The sequence below is a fragment of the Oryx dammah genome, unplaced genomic scaffold, assembly GCF_014754425.2.
Source record: "Oryx dammah isolate SB20612 unplaced genomic scaffold, SCBI_Odam_1.1 HiC_scaffold_22, whole genome shotgun sequence".
Classification (NCBI taxonomy): domain Eukaryota; kingdom Metazoa; phylum Chordata; class Mammalia; order Artiodactyla; family Bovidae; genus Oryx; species Oryx dammah.
Genome location: NW_024070206.1, coordinates 35,928,239 through 35,948,688, shown reverse-complemented (window position 1 = coordinate 35,948,688; position 20,450 = coordinate 35,928,239). Strand labels below are relative to the sequence as shown.

Genomic DNA, 20,450 nt, shown 5'->3' with positions numbered 1-20,450 from the left:
CACAGTTCACACTGCGTGCTCAAGTAAATATGTACATAGGTCTACTAGTATATGTTTTCATAACTATAAGTTCTGTTTAAGTTGTTAGTAGCAATTTTGTTTGTGAAAAATTAATTTTCCTTATTGCATTAATGCTAATTTGAATCTTATTGGTTTGTAGTTTTATTTGTATTTTTAGATTTTATTGTTGTCTATAAAGCATAAAGTAGTTCAAGAAAAATTACTCTATAAGAAAAAAGTCAAACCCTGCAGTCCAGTACTCAAGGTTCTTAACATGTGTTCTTACATCTCATCACTTTTCTCCATGAATACTCCGCAACAGCCCCACAGAACTGCTCATCCTGCCTGAACATGCTTTATGCTTTCTCACCTGTGTATTTGTGGATTTTGTTACTCACATTAACAATCTCGGTTATAAAGTCTTAAACCTGATTCCATGACTGAAACCCTTTCAGCCACCTCTTGCTCAGAAAGATCTTATCTGTTAGAACTTATTTCATATTTCACCCATCTGGCTATTAATTGGGGCTTCCCAGGTGGTGCTAGTGGTAAAAACCCGCCTGCCAATTCAGGAGATGTAAGAGACATGGGTTCGATCCCTGGGTTGGGAAGATCCTCTGGAGGAGGGCATGGCAGCCCACTCCAGTTTATGCCTAATACCATAACATCTACTGTGTGTTTTGTTTTTAACTCATATTATTACCTAGTTTGGAAGTACCTGCCTTATTTTCTCAACTAGGTGTTGGGCATTGTGAGAACAAAACAGACTTCTTATTTCTCTTGGTAATAAACACTGCGTTGCTGAACAGACCACTAACCCAGGTCACTTGTCCACACAAGTAGTATGCAAGGTTATGGTGCACTTGTTGCAGACAGATTCTCTCTCTGAGTATTCTAACCCTTCTTGGAAAGCGAATATTGCAGATTCCATACTGTACCTTGACGACTTTCAAAATGCCTTCGTTGGTTTGTGGATCTGTTTGAATATCAAACCAATTCCCATCATTTCCAGAGAGAATTAAATATTTTGCCAACCAGTTGTCAGTGCCTTCTTCGTCGAGATCAATTGCTTGAAATCGGATCAGTTCCGAACTTAAACAGTTCTCTTCAATACTCGCTGAGTACTGAAATGGCATAGATCAATTTTAAAATCAATTAATTTTCAAAAGGAAAGAGATTGACATCATAATTATTATTTGAAATACTAACAACAGGTTATGCCAATGATTTTTGCATCAGCCGTCTGTCCTATCAGAAATATAAGAATAAGATGATTACAAGATAATAAAACTGGTTTTCTTGTGCTGCAGGGGCAATCAAGGTCAAATGGGCACTTCATTTTATTTTTCTTGCTTACTTTAAATTTTCCTTAAGTTAGTTCTTCCTTTTACGTAAAGGGTAGGATGGTAATTATATTAGACTTTGTGGACACAGAGAGTTTATGTCGGTTACTCATCTCTGCTGTTGTTAAGATCAAAGCAGCCACAGACAACACAGGACAGTTGTGGCCCAATAAAACTTTTTAATTTTAACCAAAACAGGCAGTGAGCCAGGTTTAGCCCTACTGTTTTCAATTGTGTGGCTCCTTATGAATATGGAAGTTGGAATGTTTGGGACTTTTCTGGAATTGATTCAGCAAATCATCAGGCATAGAAAAATACATCAACATTGTTACATGATTCCCAGAGTTATGTTCATAAATTTCTACATTTCTGTGAGTAGAGAGTATAGAGGAGATAGTCCATTGCTGCCAAAGAAGAGATTTACACAGAATAGTGAAACAAAGACAAACATACTATTCAGTGAAAGTGAAAGTCGCTCAGCCGTGTCTAACTCTTTGCGATCCCATGGACTATATATTCCATGGAATTCTCCAGGCCAGAATACTGGAATGAGTAGCCATTGCCTTCTCCAGGGGATCTTCCCAACCCAAGGATCCAACCCAGGTCTGTCACATTGCAGGTGGATTCTTTACCAGCTGAGTCACCAGCGAAGCCCCCAAGAATACTGGAGTGGGTAGCCTATTCCTTCTCCAGCGGATTATGTATATGATTATATGTAAGAAGTTCCAAACTTTATACAGCGAGAAAGTTGAGTATCTATACATGTCATAACCCCATGGAGAGAGGAGCCTGGTGGGCTGCAGTCCATGGGGTTGCCAAGAGTTGGACATGACTTAGCACAGCACCATACATGTCATAGAACCAGGTTAACAAACCAGCAGGAAAGTAGATCTGTTATCAACACTTATGGGGGAAAAAGGAGTAGAAGAGTAACTTACGGAAGTTTTCTCCAAAATGGGGAAATTATCATTGACGTCTAAAACCTTGATTCTGCAGTCACACTCCGAAGACAGTCCATCTGCAGCTCCATCCCGATCTGAGCCCCTCACAAGGAGGTTATACATGCTGTGTTGCTTAAGATGAAAGAGAATTTTAAGACTTTGACCTTGTTTGGAATACAATCCAACACATTCTGATTATTCCATTTTTCTTTTATAATTTTCTGTCATCTTTTTAATACAGTATTTTTTTCTTTTCATCATTTTCATTGAAAAGTAATGGCTGGACTATTTTTACTCTTCTCCTTTACACGAAAAAGGCATGGGCACACATGAATCATTTCATCTTTGTCTCTTCAAAACTGAATTCCTTGTTTTTAAAAATTCATTCACAGCAGGCTTTACCTCTCTGTCGAGGAGATTGGACGTCGTGCACACTTCTCCAGTGTACCTGTTCATGATGAACATCGGTGAGCCCGCCGGCTCCTGAGACACGATCTTATAGGCAATTTTAGAATTCAGATGATTGTCTTCATCTGCATCTGTGGCACTTAACTTTACCACCAGGGTGTCTAGAAATGAAGACGGGGGCGAAGAAGGTTTGCGAGTCTGTTAGAATCAATTCTGCAAATCATCAGGCATAGGAAGAAAGAGTAGTCTGCCTTCTCCTGAATTCTCTTGTTCTAATTTTCCATGAGAATATAGTACCATGACTTTCCGCTTCACTGCTGATTACAAAAATAATGGTGGTTTGCTTCTATAAAATCCTTTACCACTTATGAAGTTCTTATACTCTTTAAATGATTAGATGGCAAATTAGCAAAATATAGGAATCTTTTTAAAAAATCAATAATTTTTGTTTTAAAATGTACTTATTAATTTATTTAAAGTGACAACAATAAACTCATTCTGTTTACATAAGTCACATCTTTTTTTTATAAAAAATGAACTATATCACAATGGAATTTAGTGACATGGTTGACACTGTCTCATGTTTCTGCAAATGTATTTTTTAAAAACTTAGAAAATTAATACAGTTTTTAAAAATTACTTTCCATTTTCAAATACAAATTTGGCTTTTTCTGATATTGAAATTGCCTGTATTTCAATCTACTAAGGCTTTTGACCAAGACAAATAGATGATGTAACGCAGTGAAGGCATGTCACTCTACTTACTTGCATCGCTGTTTTCTTCAATGCTGGCTGTGTACACATTTTGTGTAAAGACTGGGGGGTTATCATTTATGTCCATAACTTTGACTCGAAGCTCAAGAGGCCTTTCTAAGTCTTCACCCCGTGAATTCAGAGCCCGGCAATAAATCTGTGGAAAGTTGGGGGAAAAAACCACTGTTTTCATCAAAAGAAGTTAAGCAAGAACCTGAAAATATATCAGGTAGTGTGCAAAGCAACAATTTTCCCAGTAAATTCAGACTGTATTACTATCTAGTACTTTACATATTATCAAGATATTTGATTACATACATAATGTAACACATGAGAGAATCCTGAACTATAAATTTATATTTTCATGCTCTTTTCATGTATTTAAGTCATTTATTTGATTTTGGTCTACTGTGTTTTATCAAAAGTAAGCAAATCCCATGGACAGTAGCCTGCACCAAGCTCCTCCATCCATGGGATTTTCAAGGCAAGAGTACTGGAGTGGGTTGCCATTTCCTTCTTCAGGGAATCTTCCCAACCCAGGGATCGAACCCAGGTCTCTCGCATTGTAGACAGACACTTTACCTTCTGAGCCACCAGGGAAGTCCATTTTCATACTCTTTTCATCTATTTAAGTCATTTATTTGATTTTGGCCTACTGTGTTTTATCAAAAGTAAGCATTAGTCCTGAGATGATATTTTTTAAAGAAAAAAAATATATGCATAACTCAGAGCACACTGCTGTGACTTACCAAGAAAAGTGGTGTTATCTCTCGGTCCACCACTGAAGTGATGTTAATTTCCCCCGTCCGAGGGTTAATGGTGAACACTCCATAGGGCGGTCGATCGATTCCTGCCCCAGAGATGCGGTAGGTAATCTTCTGATTCACTTCACAGTCTGATCGAATCTATGAAGAAAATGGCCAGAAGTGTGGTTTAATTTAGAGCAGGTCATAATCTGCGGAGTGTAGTGAACTGAGAAAGGAATGGGCTTTGTAGTCAGGTGGGCTTTGAACCAAAACCTGGAACCATGACTTATGCCTGTGTAACTCTGGAAAATTCACTTAGCTTTGCCAAGCACCAGCCGATAATGAGATATTAATAATACCGCCTATACCCTAGGTTTGCTGTGGTGATTGTATGAGGTGGCATATACACCCCACCTCACTTCACCCCAGTTCCTGGCATATGGCACATATGTGCTTGATGCTACACTTGTCATTATGAGAATATTCTTCAATTCTCTGGTTCTCTTTGCTCCTGGAGAAAGAATTTGAGAGAAGAAAATACCATCTTTACTATTTTTTTCAAAAGGTGTTTCACTGTCTAGACTTTAGTTAGAGATTTAATCAAAATTACCAATAAATTAGGAAAGCCAGAAGAGAAATATAGTGTTTAGAGATATTGGCAATAATTTTATCAATTGAAACCTACCAGTATCACTCATTTGCCAAACCGATTTTGTGACAAATATTTTTGCCATATAGGTTTTGAGTAGTTTTGTATATGCTGTTCATAAATTTAAACAAAGATATTTCAATTTTGAAATCTCACCTATATATTGAAGATGAGAACACCCAGTAAGATACTAAGATTTGTTGCCCAAACAACCACACTTAAACAATGACAGCTGGAAATACAACTTGGATTAGTTCCCCTTAATCTAAAGATCTTATTTATATAAATGAAAATCCAGGAAATCCCCCAAATGTGAATAAAAAGAGAAGAAAAGGAAATGGCAACCCACTCCAGTATTCTTGCCTTGAAAATCTCATGGACAGGGGAGCCTGAGTGAGTACAGTCCATGGGGTCACAGAGTCAGACACAACTGAGTGACTGGCATATAAGATCCCATACAAATGGGATAACAAAGCTATAACTATGAGTTGAATGGAAATGGTAACAATTTAAAGCTTTCTAAAAATTTCCAAGAGTTTGAAAACTTCTGAGAGAAAATAATCTCTTTTCTTGAGGTGAGGTTACAGCTTTAATATCAGTGGGATGCTTATTATATATGTAAGCTTTCTATATACATTTAAGCTATGCATATATGTAATACTTTAAGGAGAGAATTCTGGTAGATCACTGTACTGTTGATTTCACCATGAAGGCAGGGCCAAGATGTCCAGAAAGAGCTAGTGAGGCTATTAATGTGGGTCCCTTCCTTCATGAATCAATTTATTATGTATTCTTTTCTTCACTCTCCTTCCTTACTGATTGCCAGTATTTAGAGTACTTTTTAAGACTCTTCTAAATTCTGGATATAGGAATCTAGTGGAAATTTTTGACCCTGTCCTGACTCTCTTGGAAGGGATTAATCAATACTGTAAACTTTCCCAGGTGGTGCTAGCAGTAAAGAACCCGCCTGCCAATGCAGGAGACTCAAGAGATATGGGTTCAGTCCCTGGGTCAGGAAGATCCTCTGGAGAAGGAAATAGCAACCCACTCCAGTATTCTTGCCTGGGAAATCCCACGGACAGAGGAGCCTGGCAGGCTACAGCACAGAGTCGCAGAGTCAGACGCGACGGAAGTGACTTCACACAGGAATCTAATGGAAACTTTTGGCACTATCCTGACTCTCTTGGAGGGAATTAATCAGTACTGTAAACATTTGATTTTGTAATATAAGACTATTGCATACATCATGCATACCCTTCCTATAATGTAGACATGTGAGTATACAGAATGCAAACCAACAGATCAAGCTCAGTCGTGCAGGAGATCCAGATCGCCCTGAATCACTCAAGGACCCTCTGCTCTGTATTATCAGCTCCCAGAATGTGATATTCAAAACAGTATCTCAACAGTGCGAACAAATTACTCCACATCACCCATCTTCGTAAGTCACTATGGTGTCCTGGAGGCTGCAAGTCCTCAACATGTCTGGGGCCTTTCCTGCCCTGCAGAAGCCTTTGTGATCGGCACAGCCTCCTCCTGTTTGTTTCATCACTTACTCTGGCAATTGGATTCCTCTTGGAGTTATCTTCTCCTTCTCGACAGGCCGCAGCAAACTTGATCCACTCCCGCTTCTGTCTTCTGACCGTTTGCCATTTTGCGGTGCCATTTTCCGCGTCCAATTCCTTCACCTTAAGCAAAATACGTTCCCATTTTGCAGTGTTAGAGCAGTTTTACTCAGTAAGGACCTTTATTCAACACTGTAAGGAGCACCCAGAGGAAGCAACAGTATCGAATTTGAGAAACAAAGAACGTGTTTACTATTTCACAACTCTGGATGGACATAGCCTGGTCACCTTGACTTAGCAACTTCCCTTGGAATTGTCTCTTTCTAACTATAGGATTCTAGTGAAACAAATTTTCTTAGCTGTGTATGGAGCTCATAGTATGTTCTAATGGGTAACAGGTATGGCTTTTCTTTCCTCAATCTGTCCTCGCCATGAGGAGTCCTGCCCACCTCGCCCTTCACTCTGCTGTGACCAGGTTTCCTGGTCTCCAGAGTGTAAAAACTCAGTGTTCCATGTGAGTATATCCTCTGTGAAAAGAGCTTTGTGCTGGTGAGTGTGCTCAGCTAAGAGTGGGAAGGGATTTTTTTCTCCTCTCTTGATAAGGACACTGCCCTGGCTAAACATCCAAATAGATTAGCGCAGGATTAGAGGGGATATTTTAGCTGAGTTGATGGTACCTGCAGTAATCCCATGGACGTCTAGATGGCTTCTCAGAGTTGTCTGTTTGTATCTCTGCTTACTATATGTTTTTCTCTTTGTAGTCTTATGTTGCTATTGTTGGAGGATATTTAAGAATTTTATAGTTAAAGAATTTACATGGGAGGCGAGAAGCAGGCTCAAAAGGGAGGGGACATATGTATAGTACCTGTGGCTGATTCATGTGATGTATGGCAGAAACCAACACAATATCATAAAACAATTATCCTTCAATTAAAAATAAATAAAGAAGAAAAGAATTTAGAAATATTACTACCTGCATATTTGTAGACCTGTGTACTTATGTGTAGAGATTTTTAGCAGTAACTCCTAATATATTTATAAAGATGTGGATAAGTGTGTTTGCTTTAATCAAGGCTTTATTTAATTCCCACTTTGGGGAAAGAATTCAGTGAATGGAATTTATCCTTTCAAGAATCCAAGAATTTTTCATTTTCCCCCCATTTTGATGCAACTTCCATTTGATACAAATGTTCCCCTGTTTGCAACAGAGATTTGAAAACTAATTTTATTTTTTTCAAAGGTTTGAGATCATCATAATGGAAATTTAACTACTGAAATAAAGTCCTGCTGGAGATAGAGGACAGTAGCTTTATATCCTGAGTGCTGCTCTAAGAATCTTCACCAGATTCTCTGTTGTTTTATTTAGTTGTGATTACATATTTTTTACTTTTGTATCTTCTACTCATCGATTTACTGTTAGCTGTCTTCTTGCTGGTGTAACTGTTGAAAAATCCTCTTCCTACTCTAATATGTAGTTTTGCTTCTTTTTCTTTGATTTAGGTTGGAAAATGTATAGATAAGCTGATGGCATAGTTTGATAAGTAGGAGTTACTACACTGAGCTGTCACAAACCATGGCTAAAGGCATGGCTATTGGGGAATATAGGTTTTACCATTGCTATTTCAATTTGGAAGAAGTTCTTTCTCTTATCTTTTATCTCAACTATTATGGTTTCTGATTTTTGATATTCGATGCATTACAAAATTCAGTTTTCTTTTGTTTTTAAATGGAAAAATAGTTTATTATACATTACCTCAACAACAAATTCACTGTTTACTTCCAGCACCACCTGTTACGGAAGGTAAAATATAAGCATGAATTTTCATAATTTAAAGGAAGCAGTACCAGAAAAGCATTGACAGTGTTTTTATCAATTCATTTGTTAAATACTATTTTGTTAATAATATGGAATAAACATGGGTGATGCAAAATACAGGCTTTTTGCCCTCTAAAGGCTTAACTTTTAGGGAAGACACAATTTTAACTTAAAGCAAGGCAGGTTAGGATACATGCTTCAACATAGATACTGATGGGCTCAGTGAAAGGACAGAGTGGACCACTCAAGTTATCAAGGTGAATCCTGGGAAAGACTCATAGGAGAGGAGGCCATTGAAAGGGTCTGCAGGATGAACCTGCTTTGATAAGAGGAATTGATGGGGAAGAAAATTTTCGCAAGAGGAAAACACAAGTACAGTTGTAAAGGCACTGTTTTAGAGGATGTTCTGGAAATGATAAATAATATTCAGTCAGTTCAGTTCAGTAGCTCAGTCATGTCCTACCCTTTGCGACCCCATGAACAGCAGCCTGCCAGGCCTCCCTGTCCATCACCAACTGCCGGAGTCTACCCAAACCCATGTCCATTGAGTTGGTGATGCCATCCAACCATCTCATCCTCTATCATCCCCTTCTCCTCCTGCCCTCAATCTTTCCCAGCATCAGGGTTTTTTCAAATGAGTCAGCTCTTTGCATCAGGTGGCCAAAGTACTGGAGTTTCAGCTTCAACATCAGTCCTTCCAATGAATACCCAGGACTGATCGATCTCCTTTAGGATGGACTGGTTGGATCTCCTTGAAGTCCAAGGGACTTGAGGGATTAGAGGAAATGATGAGGAGGGATGGGTGACAAGGCTTAGATGTGAGCTTGGAACCAGATCATGAAGTTTTATACTCCAGACTCAAGAGTCTAGACTTTATTGGGTAAGAGATTGGGAGTGATGAGAACAGGATTTTTAAAACATGTCATTGATACAAAGAGGAGATTACAAGGAGAAAGCACTTGAAGTTGACACCCTTAGATAGCAGTTGCTTAGGTAAGACATAGAACATGAACGTCGGTGCTAAGGTGGCACTGGGAAGGGGAGAGGATGGGCGCTTGTGGGCTGTAGGGCAGGAGAGAGGAAGAGTCACGTGATTCTGGTGACGTGAGCGAGGCTTTCTTGGAGAATTGAGGTACTATTATAGAAACAGAAAATTCAGCAGGAGATTATCACTGCAGGAAAATGGTGACCTAAGTTTGTTTTATTTGTTTGCAGTGGGTTTCTGAAATTTGGAATAGATATAAAAGCTATATGTGTGTGTGTGCTCAGCCACGTCCGACTCTTTGCAACCCCATGGACTGTAGCCCACCAAATTCCTCTGTCTGAGGGGTTCTCCAGGCAAGAGTACTGGAATGGGTAACTATTCCCTTCTCTAGGAAATCTTCCCAACCCAGGGATTGAACCCACATCTCTTGAATATCCTGAATTGGCAGGCAGATTCTTTACCAAGTATGTCACCTATACAAGTCGAATTTATCCAACGGAGTGCTGTTTAAAGTTGAAGGAAATGAGGCTATGACTTGAAACAGTTCAAGATAAAAGAAGTAGGCAGGGATCGGAATCTAACAGGAACTGCTTGTGCAGAGGTCAGGAGGAAGAAGTCTGAAAACAGAGGGCACCCAGAGACTAACAGAAAAGAGAGGTCAAGGGATCGGGGCTGTGGGTGTACAGCAGATTCTGTTAGTGTGAGAATGCTAAGAAGGGATAGGGGTTATGGTCCTTGTGGTGGAGGGTTGGAGATGATGTGTAGTTCAGAAAGGAAAAGAAGTTGGGTTAGTAGGTTAAGGAGAAGTAGCCAAAGAGCAGGCGGAGTGAGTGGACTGGAGTGACAAGTTAGGCAAAGAAGGAATCTTTAGTGGTTTACGAGGCATAACAAGGACAAGGAGAATGGGGATGAGGACATCAGGGCATCTAAAGTAGTCAGTCTTTGCTAACTTTTCCCAGGGGCACAAATCAAATTACAGGAGTCAAGAAATAAGTTATTGAGAAAAATGGAAATAGCAAGTTCAGAGATTTTTAAAGTGTGAGGTGCAGTGAGGATTTAACTAGATCAAGGCATATGTTGGGACACCATGATCAAATATATAGTCTACAGGGAGAGGAAATGGGATTGTGGAGAAAGAGTGATAGGAAGAGAAAGGAAATGGAGGGGGAGAAGGGGGAAGAAATCAAAGAGTAGTTACGACTGTGACTGAGAAAATTGTGTTGTTCCTTAGTCACTCAGTTGTGTCCAACTGAGACACCATGGACTGTAGCCCTCCAGGCTCCTCTGTTCACGGGATTTCCGAGGCAAGAATGCTGGAGTGAGTTGCCATTCCCTTCTCCATGGGATCTTTCCAACCCAGGGATAGAACTCATGTCTCCTGCTGTGGCAGCTGGACTGCTTACCAGTGAGCCACCAGGGAAGCCCTGATTGAGGGAATAGGAATGGCTGAATGAGGACTGTGGGCGAGAGAGACCCAGATACGAGCAAGACCATTTCTTCTTCTGAAACAGAAGATCAAAAGAATACAATGAAGAGAGAAAATCATTTGGAGGTGTAATTGGGGGAAAATTACAAACCTACTCCATAGTTCTGAACAACTGGAGTGAGCAGGCATGGGGAGGGCTACATGAGACTGTCAGAGACCTCTGGAATCTGCCAGAGGGGAGGTGACAGGAAGCCAGCCCAAGAGCCCAAGTCAGAGCGGAGCCGTAGGCCCACCTGGCATTCTTGAAATGATCATTGTGCATTTGTTCTGTGGCTTTTCTAGCAGTGCTTAACAGTCTGGGGGAGGGTGGACACAGAATACAAGGGCTGTGCTGGCTTTGGGGATTGTTGTCAAGACAGAGCAGAGATGTAGGGAGGGGATCAGACATGACTGTACACTCCAGAGAGTTAGTGAACTGAGACCAGAGAGCCTGGGACTGTGGAGGGGGCAGAGTAGATTTTGCAGGTGTGAAATGGGGGTGTAAGAGGGAGTGCAGGGTGGGGATTTGGGATGACAGCTGAGTCCAGAGAGGGTAAAACACGGATGAGAAATTTGGCAGTAGGGCCCAGTATTTCCTTTTAACTTACTTTCTCACTCATATGTACTTTTATTAGACATAGTGAAATATCTAGACCTGGGAAGAAAGTTTATTATTGAACAGAAGATGGTTTTAATTGGTTGCATAAGATCTCTTATTTCATATTTAATATTGCCTTTTGGGGACTTCCCTGGTGGTCCAGTGGTTAAGAACCCACCTTCCATTGCAAAGGATGCAGGTTCGATCCCTGGTCGGGGAACTAAGATCCCACATGCTGTGGGGCAACTAAGCCACTGAGCCACAACGAAGATCCAAAGTATCGCAACTTAGACCCAACATAGTCAAATAAATAAATAGTTTTTTTTTTTTTTTAATATTGCCTTTTGGGAGTTAGGTTTTCTTTTTGTTAGAAAGATAGATGATTCTGGAAGGTCTAAGAAAGTAAAAAATCACACAGTATCCCACCACTTGAAAATCGCCATGGTTAATATTTGGAGAAATTCTTCCAGGATTTTTTCTTTTAACACATATACAAGTTGTATTTTTTTTTAACCAAAAGAAATCATATTATAACATGCCATTTGATAATTTGTTTTTTTTGCACTGATTATTGGGGTAAAATTCCATGCCAGTGAATACGTAGAGACATCATATATTTTGAAGGTTGCCTTATGTATCACTTTAATAGATGTCTTCCATTCAGGGCATCAGGAAACTAGGATAACAGAGAACTGACAGGTTCTGTGATTTAGAGTCCTCCTTGTCTCTCTTCTCTCTCTCCTCTGCTTCTCCTCCTTCTTTCTTTCTCCTTTGATATTCTCTTCCACCTATTCCTCTCATCCTACCTGATGTTGTCTTAGGTTTGACTGAGAATGGCTAGCCTCAGTATCCTGCTTCCTCTCTGAGCTATAATCAACCCAGTAACCTAATTTTAACTGGAAGGTAGTGAGAGTGAGTCCTAGTGGGGTTCTGCTCATAACTCAGTCAGTGATGTGGCAGTAATTTTCCACTGTATCCACCCTAGTTTCTGCCTACTTAAAAGTCTGCCAGGTTAATATTGGATGTGTGTGGTATGGAAACACCCTCTGGAGGATGGACCTAAATTACTGACTCTTTTTGTTAATTAATTAAGCAGGAGGCTGTTAAACTGGGGTGGCTCTGATGCTCTGGTGTTGAGGCCAGCAAACTGAAATCTACGCCTGTTAATGCCTCAAGGATAGCTGTGCACAGAGAGTCCACCAGGCTTTAGGCTGTGCTTGTGTGTGTGCTCAGTTGCTTCAGTCGAGCCCAGCTCTTTGCAACTCCAAGGAGTGTAGCCCCTCAGGCTGCTTTGTCCATGGGGTTCTCCAGGCAAGACTACTGGAGTGGGTTGCCATGCCCTCCTCCAGGATCGAGCCTGTGTCTCTTGCATCCCCTGCATTGCAGGTCTTCACTCACTGAGCCACCTGGAAAACCCCAGGCTTTAGACTGCAGTGCCAACAATTTCCTAACTTGGCTTTTGCTTTTTCTCCATAAAAGCTTTCCCCCAGCCTCTGTGGGCAGTGTTTCTAACTGCTTACAGTTTGGTGATGCCTGATTCGAATCCGTTTTTGTTCAAATAAATTCTAAAATTTTAATATGTTTTAGTTTATCTTTTAATGACTCATTTACTCAATGCCTAAAACTTCTCTTGCATCACCTGATATTATTTTGCCAAATTGCCCTGGCTTTGCTTAAACCTTGCTGTCACATAATTATTCTTCTGACTGGGAGAATATTGATGTTGTGTTGAACTATTCCTAATACTGTCTTATAGAAATCTTCAGAAATTTTTGCTTATGTGGCCCTAATGTTTTTTGAAAAATGATGTGCTTCTTCAAAATTTTCTAAAAAATTTAACCTATTTTTTGTTTTAATTTATTAAATAAATAATTCAATTAATTATTAATTAATTAACTTAATTAATTTAACAAAAAGAATCAGTGCTTTGGGTTCATCTGCCAGCAGGTATTTTCATACCACACACATCCAATATTAACTTTGCAGACTTTTAAGTAGGCAGAAACTAGGGTGGATACAGTGGAAAACAACCTAAGACAGCTAAAAAATTTCATCATGAGTTTAAATAGCTGTGAAGGATGGAATTTAAGAATATTGTAAATGTTGATATTTTGAAATAAAACTGTTACACTACTTTTTAAATATAGCCAGGAGAATCCAAAAGTTGCAGTCATTTGATGCCAAAGAACCCATCAGCAAAATGAAAAGACAAGTACTAAATGGGAGAAAACATTTGTAAATGATATGACCAATGAGTCAATATCCAAAATATATAAATAGCTGATACAGGTAACATCAAAACCAAAACCCAATTGAAAAATGCAGGAGACCTGAATAGACACTTAGCCAAAGGACATTCATATGGCCAACAGGTACTTGAAAAGATGTGCAGTATCATTAACCATGATGAAATGAGAAATGCAAATTAAAAACCGTAATGAAATATCAAGTAACACCTGTCAGAAGGACTATCATCAAAAAGACCACAAATAACAAGTGTTGGCAACGATATGGAGGAAAAGGGACCTTAGCACACTGTTGATAGAAGTGTAAATTGGTTCAGCTACAGTGGAACAAAATGTGGAAGTTTCTCAGAAAAGCAAAAATAGAACTATCATATGACCCAGAAATGCCACTCCCAATCTCTGTGCCCTAGTTGATGAGTTTCCTGTCTTCCTTTTTTTTTCTCTGAAGGTCCTTACAATAAATGGTATTAACTTTAGTAACCTGAATAGGACCTTTTCTAGCAATGTAAAAGTGCCAAGGAAACTAAAATGTATGTGCCTATGCTAATCTCCAAGAATATGATGAAGACTCAGATGGGGTAAAGAGCTCACAGGTTAAAAGAAGGAGGAAAACAGATGAGAAAAGATACTGGAATATCATACACATTGTAAAAGAAGGTTACAACATTGGCTTATTTCGGGAAAGGGGTCCGTTTTGGAACTGTGGATTGAGTTTGGGACATGTGATATTGGGTTCAAATTCCACTGTACCCCTTATGGTACATTTATGAATCATTTATGCCCCTAGTTTTATTTATAAAATGAGGATATCTCTATTTATCTTTCAGGGTTTTTGTTATGTGTGTGAAATAACTCTGTTACCTGTAAGATGTTTTGCTAGTGGAAGGTGGTGAAATGGGATGGCAGTGACAGAGCAAATACCAGAGACCAACCCCTTGGTTGTCTCAATTTTTAACCCTCAAACTCACTTTGAAATTCACAGCCCCATTGAAGTTGCCTGTTGCATATACGTGGGAAATACGGTAAAGTGACTTGGTAAGAAAGATAAATTAGAAACTAAACCCACGCATTCATTCACAAATTTTTATAGACAAAATATTATGTGACACACATTATCTTTTGTGTACAAGTTCCAACCTTTTATGATGTGTATATTCCAGGGAGAATAATAGGATATATAATATTCTCTAGCCATCTAATTTTTGGCAAATTGCTGGAGTTTTTTCTGGGTCTAGTTTTCTTTTAAAATACTTTCTAGTAGAGGGAAAATGATGATTTTATATATGATATGGAGAATCTAAAAGTCATTACATGTGCTGATTGCAGTGTTGAAATACATATTACTCTGTTTCATACTGAGTGTATTTCAAGCAGTAGCCACAGAACAAGGCTATTTTTCACCTGCATAACTTATCTTTTTGAAGTCAGTTTTTGAAGTCATTTGCACACCTAGGACCAATTTATTAATAAGCAGTTCTCCCCTGAATAAGACTTGTAAAAATAATTGAGGAAAGCAATTGCTGTTCTCAGAGGGAGATGCCAAGTTCAAGCCTAGTTATACCACTTTTGTTTGTAATTTGTAATTGAAGGTATATTAAGTAGGGGCATTTTCGTTTGGAAGCCATATAATTTTCTGTGTAGAAAGGCAGGCCAAACGTTTCTCAGGCAGGTAATATCTGAAGGTTTCACTCCAGTCCCTCCTCTGACAACCTTGTCATCAGAGTTGCTCTTTGTGAGTGAAGAATTCCAATCTCGATCCCAAGTGGGAAAGAAAAGAAAACATCACTGCAGCTCAAACAACAGGTTCACTCCTTTACAAGGATTCTTCTCTGGATGCTTAAGTATAGACAAGAGTCATCCAGAAGTTCCCTAAAAAAGAGAAATGTCTTTGAAAGAGGGAGAGCTTCATAGAGTCTCAAGAGCCATGAAATATTTTGAGAGCAGGACTTTTATGCTACAACTGTACAGGGAGATATTATTTAGAAGGCTATTAAAATTGTAGGTCATGCTAGGGTAATAGAGATATTTCTTGTTGTTATTGTTTAGTCAGTCAGTCATGTCTGACTCTTTGCGACCCTGTGGACTGTAGTCTGCTAGGCTCCTCTGTTCATGGGATTTCTCAGGCAAGAATGCTGGAGTGGGTTACCGTTCCCTTCTATAGGGAATCTTCCCAACCCAGGGGTAGAACCCGCGTCTTCTGCATTGCAGGCGGATTCTTTACCACTGAACCACTAGGGAAGCTCTGATATATCATAGAATGGAACATTAATTTTTTTAGTTCATCATGAAGTCTGCAGGTATTTGAAGGCAAAAATACATTTTTTCCACTGGGGGGGAGGTTAAAATGTATAATTTCTTAGTCATTTATATTAACAAAAAATAATAAAGATGAGGTTTGCTTCTATGTAACCTTTGGTGTGATGAAGACATTTTTTAATGTTCTATAACAAGCAGTACTAATACCAGTCATTTAAGGCTGTCTAGGGTATTCTTTTTAATACAATTTAAAAAAACAAATCAGATAAGAGTATTTTTTTTCCCTTCTAGCCTATACTTCTAGAAATTTTCCTGTCAATTATATAAATAAAAACAAAATTCTGTTCCACATATCAGAATAGTATTGTTTTAAGTGAGAGATTGATAAGTTAGTTCTAAATATGTTTTAAAATCTTGATGCTTGTTTTCAGCTTACAGTGAGATAGTATCTATATGCTTTGCCACCAACCTTTATGGTACTTTCCAAGAACCAAAATATTTTATTGTAATGTTTACATTTTATATATAGCACAAATGATCACCATAGGTGTATGAAAATTCTTATCTGATAAAAGCTATGTGGCTGTTTTTAATGATTTTATCAACCTGGTAAAATATATCCTCTCACAGCTAATAACTGCCCTGCCTTAAGGTGACTCCTTCCTAATAAAACCTATAGTAGTAGTGTTACTCGCTCAGTCGTGTCTGACTCTTTGTGACCCCAGGGACTGTAACCCACCAGGCTCCTCTGTCCATGGGATTCTCCAGGCAAGAATACTGGAGTGGGTTGCCATGCCCTCCTCCAGAGGATCTTCCTGACCCAGGGACTGAACCTGGGCCTCCTGCATTGCAGGCAGATTCTTTACCATCTGAGCTACAGAGAAGTCCAATAAAACATATAATTCAAAAAAACAAAAAAACATGTAATTCATAGAATGACTTCCAGCTTTAGATTCTACAACCAAAGTTATGAAAATAATATTCAGGAGTCATTTATGATTTGCAGAGTTTCTACACTGGAAGAAACTTGGTGACATCATGTCTAACTGTGTGTCTAGATATGGGGCACAGTGAGGCCTTGCAAGTTTGGGTGCCTTGGCCAAAGGCACGCAGCCCCTTTGAGGGGAAGCTGTGACTCAACTCTGGGGCTTCTGAGTCTTAGTTCAATGTTGACTGCACCTTCCCACCCTGGTTTGATTTATAGAAGTACATGATGAGCAGCATCCTTAGAAAGAAGATGCCAAAGGACTCCTGTGGTATAATGAAACACCCTCTTGTATTGTAGAGTTTGGGGGTACCTTTTATAGGTTAAGTCAGTCAAAATCTTGCTTAAAGTACTTTTTGTGGTAGATGACACAGCAGACTGTCTCTGAGAGGCTGCCACACCCTCGTTAGTGTAAGCTGCAGTGATGCTCCAGAGAGCCTTTGATTTAGTTCATGAAAAAAGGTCAGAGTTCAGGTTCAGGAAATGAAAGATAACTTGTTGTTTAGTCACTAAGTCGTGTCCGACTCTTTGTGACCCCATGGACTGTAACCTGCCAGGCTCCTCTGTCCATGGGATAACCAAGGCAAGAATACTGGAATGGGGTACCATTTCCTCCTCCAAGGAATCTTCCTGACCCAGGGATCAAACCCAAGTCTCTTGCATTGCAAGTGTATTCTTTACCATTGGGGCTTCCCTGGTGGTTCAGATGGCAAAGAATCTGAATACAATTCATAGGGTTGCAAAGAGTCGAAAATGAATGAGCGACTAACACTTTCATTTTGCTTGCTCAGTGGCCACTGGGAAGCCTGAAAGACAAGTAGGCATGCCTGTTTTCCACAGCATCTATAATATTGTATTGATTGTCCCTAAACATTTCTTGCATTTATTCCGATGTTGAAACATGCTAGAAGTTTCTACTTCCCAATTCCAAAAGTTATTAATTGATATGTTAAGGGATCTATTAGAAATACAAGTCTTTAAGTCTATCACCATTATTAAGAAATGTAAAACACAAATACTTTAGTGGGGAGTAGGGAGAAATTTGGGTGTCCCTCGTGGCTCAACAGTAAAGAATCCATCTGTAGTGCAGGAGCCACAGAAGATGCGAGTTTGATCCCTGGGTCAGGAAGATCCCCTGGAGGAGGGCATGGAAACCCACTTCAGTATTCTTGCCTGCAGAATCCCATGGACAGAGGAGCGTGGTGGGCTACTGTCCATAGAGTCACAAAGAGTCGTACATAACTGAAGTGACTTAGCACGCAGGCATGCTGGGAGAAATTTAGTATCAAAAACTCCAAAATTACTAAGGATAATAAATCAATACTACCAAAAAGAGATCCTGAGAATCTGGAATATAAAACTCTTTCAAGATCAAGAGAAGAAAAATGAACTCTTCAGTTAATAATATTGTCATAAAACATGCTGTGCATAGAGGAATAGGAGGCAAAATTTAGTGCTCAAAAGTCACCTTTAAAATCTTGATACATGCAATCAGTTTTTCTTACAGAAACAAAAAGTTTTTCTGGGTCAAAATATGCAGATAACCCACAGAAGTGTAACAAGAGGTCATACTGATGATTCTTGATTTCTGTTAAAGATAAAGTCAGAATGTTCCCTCTTCCTTTAGTGGAATAAATGAACAGTGATCATTACAGCAGGGCATTGCAATTCTATTTGGAGTTTTTCAGTTTACACATATTTTTCAAAAATTGTCATTTCGTACTCTGTCTTCCAAGCTCAGAGAATGGAATGTTCTACCGGTGTTCCCTTCCAAGCTTGGACTGTGTGCCCTTCGGCAGCGTCGGGCTCCTGCACCACTTTTGAAGTTCATAGAAACGTGAACTGTGGAAGGACAGTGCCTGCCAGACCAACTGTACAACGATTCCTTATCTTCTCCACTTGGCTGCCTTCTGCCCTTTTGCGCTGACATTCACATGAGTCTCATATAACACCACTGTCTGAGAATAGGGTGGAAATCATTTACCAAGCTTATGTTGCAGCACCACTGCTGACATTCCTGGGAGACTGAGGTGCAGCCAACTATAGGTATTTGGCTTTATTTGCTTGGGAAAAAAACCCCCTACAATTTCCAACAATTCTCTTCTATCTTTCCACTTATTTTTTACCTGTTTTGACCGAATTGTTCTGTCACTTGACCAATAATAGATTTAAGTCTAGTCTAATCTAACTTATTTTATTCTCAAATAGACTTTTCTAGTTGAATTGACAGTTGTTTGGTGAATTAACTAACCTGATCTTTGTTCCTGTAAGGATCTGGCATTAGGAGCTGCCTGCTGCCGCTGCTGCTGCTAAGTCGCCTCAGTCGTGTCCGACTCTGTGCGATCCCATAGACGGCAGCCCACTCTTTCAAATGGGCCTTCCTAGTGGTGCAGTGATAAAGAATCCACCTGCCAATGCAGGAGATGCGGGTTCCATCCCTGAGTTGGGAAGGTCCCCTGGAGAAGGAAATGGCAACGCACTCCAGTATGCTTGCCTGGGAAATCCCATGGACAGAGGAGCCTGGTGGGCTACGATCCATAGGGTTGCAGAAGAGTCAGACACAACTTAGCAACTAGACAACAACAGCAACAATCTCCTTGAAGGCTAGAATACTCACTATGCGTTATGAGGGTTGGAGGAAAGTAATATAATATCCAAAATGCCATGTTTACACTGAAAAAATAGATCATGCAATTGTTCCCTTCCTGGACTGTAGGAATGCCTTAATAATTCCAGAAAGGGTTTCTCTTCAGGGCATTCATTTTTCTTGTCATTTCTGAGGAAAAAATTCCTATGACTTAAATATTTTGTAAGTAATTGCAGGGCAATCCTGACATAGTTAACATTCTTCCACACTGAAACAAACTCTCAGGGAAATAACTGTTTAAAAGATCGACTTTACTTCCCTAGAACCCATTTGCATTGAGAATTTTGACAGCAATTGGTCTGATTTAAGTCTAAGTAAAAGAAAATAGAAAAATAATTGCATTTCTGATTATAAATTATATAAATATTCCAGAAGTTTGTCTGAATTAGAGTCTGTCTCTGATGCCATTTAGGTCTAATTCAAGCAGATTCTCACCCTGCTCTATGGCAAATTCTCTATGGCATTTGTCCAGCATGGAGAGTCCTTTGAAGTCCCAGAGGCTAGACTCATAGAACTCCCTTGGCAGGAAAAAGTTTAAAATGGAGCAAATCCCAGGGAGAAAGTGCAACAGCTGACACAGGAGGCAAGGCCTCGGGTCTGTACTTCTTTCCCAGGCCTTTAGAGTCTACTTACCATTAAAATGATCAAAAGGCAAATGTTCCTGAAAAGGAGCCAGTCCATTCCTCCGGGTCTCTCTTGCACGGGCAGGGAGATTTGATTTGAGTCTGGTCCTCGTCCTGAATTCGGCTCTGGAAAATGTGCTTTGAAATGCCCTTCGAGGAGGGCCTGGGTGATGACTCTGCTGCTCTCTGGGCCAAGGGATGAAGAAGTTCTATAATGATTCTGTTTCCCCACCCCGAACTCCTGGGCTGGCCTGAAGGATGGGCATTGCCTGGGTTCTGGGTAACAGCATAGACACACCTCGATTCTTATTGCAATGAAACCCTTTGTTGGGCACCAAAGAAAAACCCTACAGAGTGCGGACAAGATTTACAGGGAAGATACCCAATGAATAATAAATTACTCACAACATGAAAAATAATTAAA

At 39.7% G+C, this 20,450-nt stretch overlaps 1 protein-coding gene across 1 annotated transcript in view; it reads right to left on the bottom strand.

The window, feature by feature from the left end:
* The window catches only part of DSG4 (desmoglein 4), a 40,023-nt gene extending 20,986 nt beyond the window's left edge, over positions 1 to 19,037 (bottom strand). The window contains exons 1-8 of the mRNA XM_040264240.1: positions 19,008 to 19,037; positions 8,159 to 8,194; positions 6,397 to 6,528; positions 4,195 to 4,350; positions 3,458 to 3,602; positions 2,687 to 2,853; positions 2,282 to 2,416; positions 939 to 1,124 (exon numbers count right to left, since the gene is read on the bottom strand). Coding sequence (XP_040120174.1) covers positions 939 to 1,124; positions 2,282 to 2,416; positions 2,687 to 2,853; positions 3,458 to 3,602; positions 4,195 to 4,350; positions 6,397 to 6,528; positions 8,159 to 8,194; positions 19,008 to 19,037 — 987 coding nt within the window. The remainder of the gene's footprint in view (positions 1 to 938; positions 1,125 to 2,281; positions 2,417 to 2,686; positions 2,854 to 3,457; positions 3,603 to 4,194; positions 4,351 to 6,396; positions 6,529 to 8,158; positions 8,195 to 19,007) is intronic.
* Between the last annotated feature and the right edge of the window lie 1,413 nt (positions 19,038 to 20,450).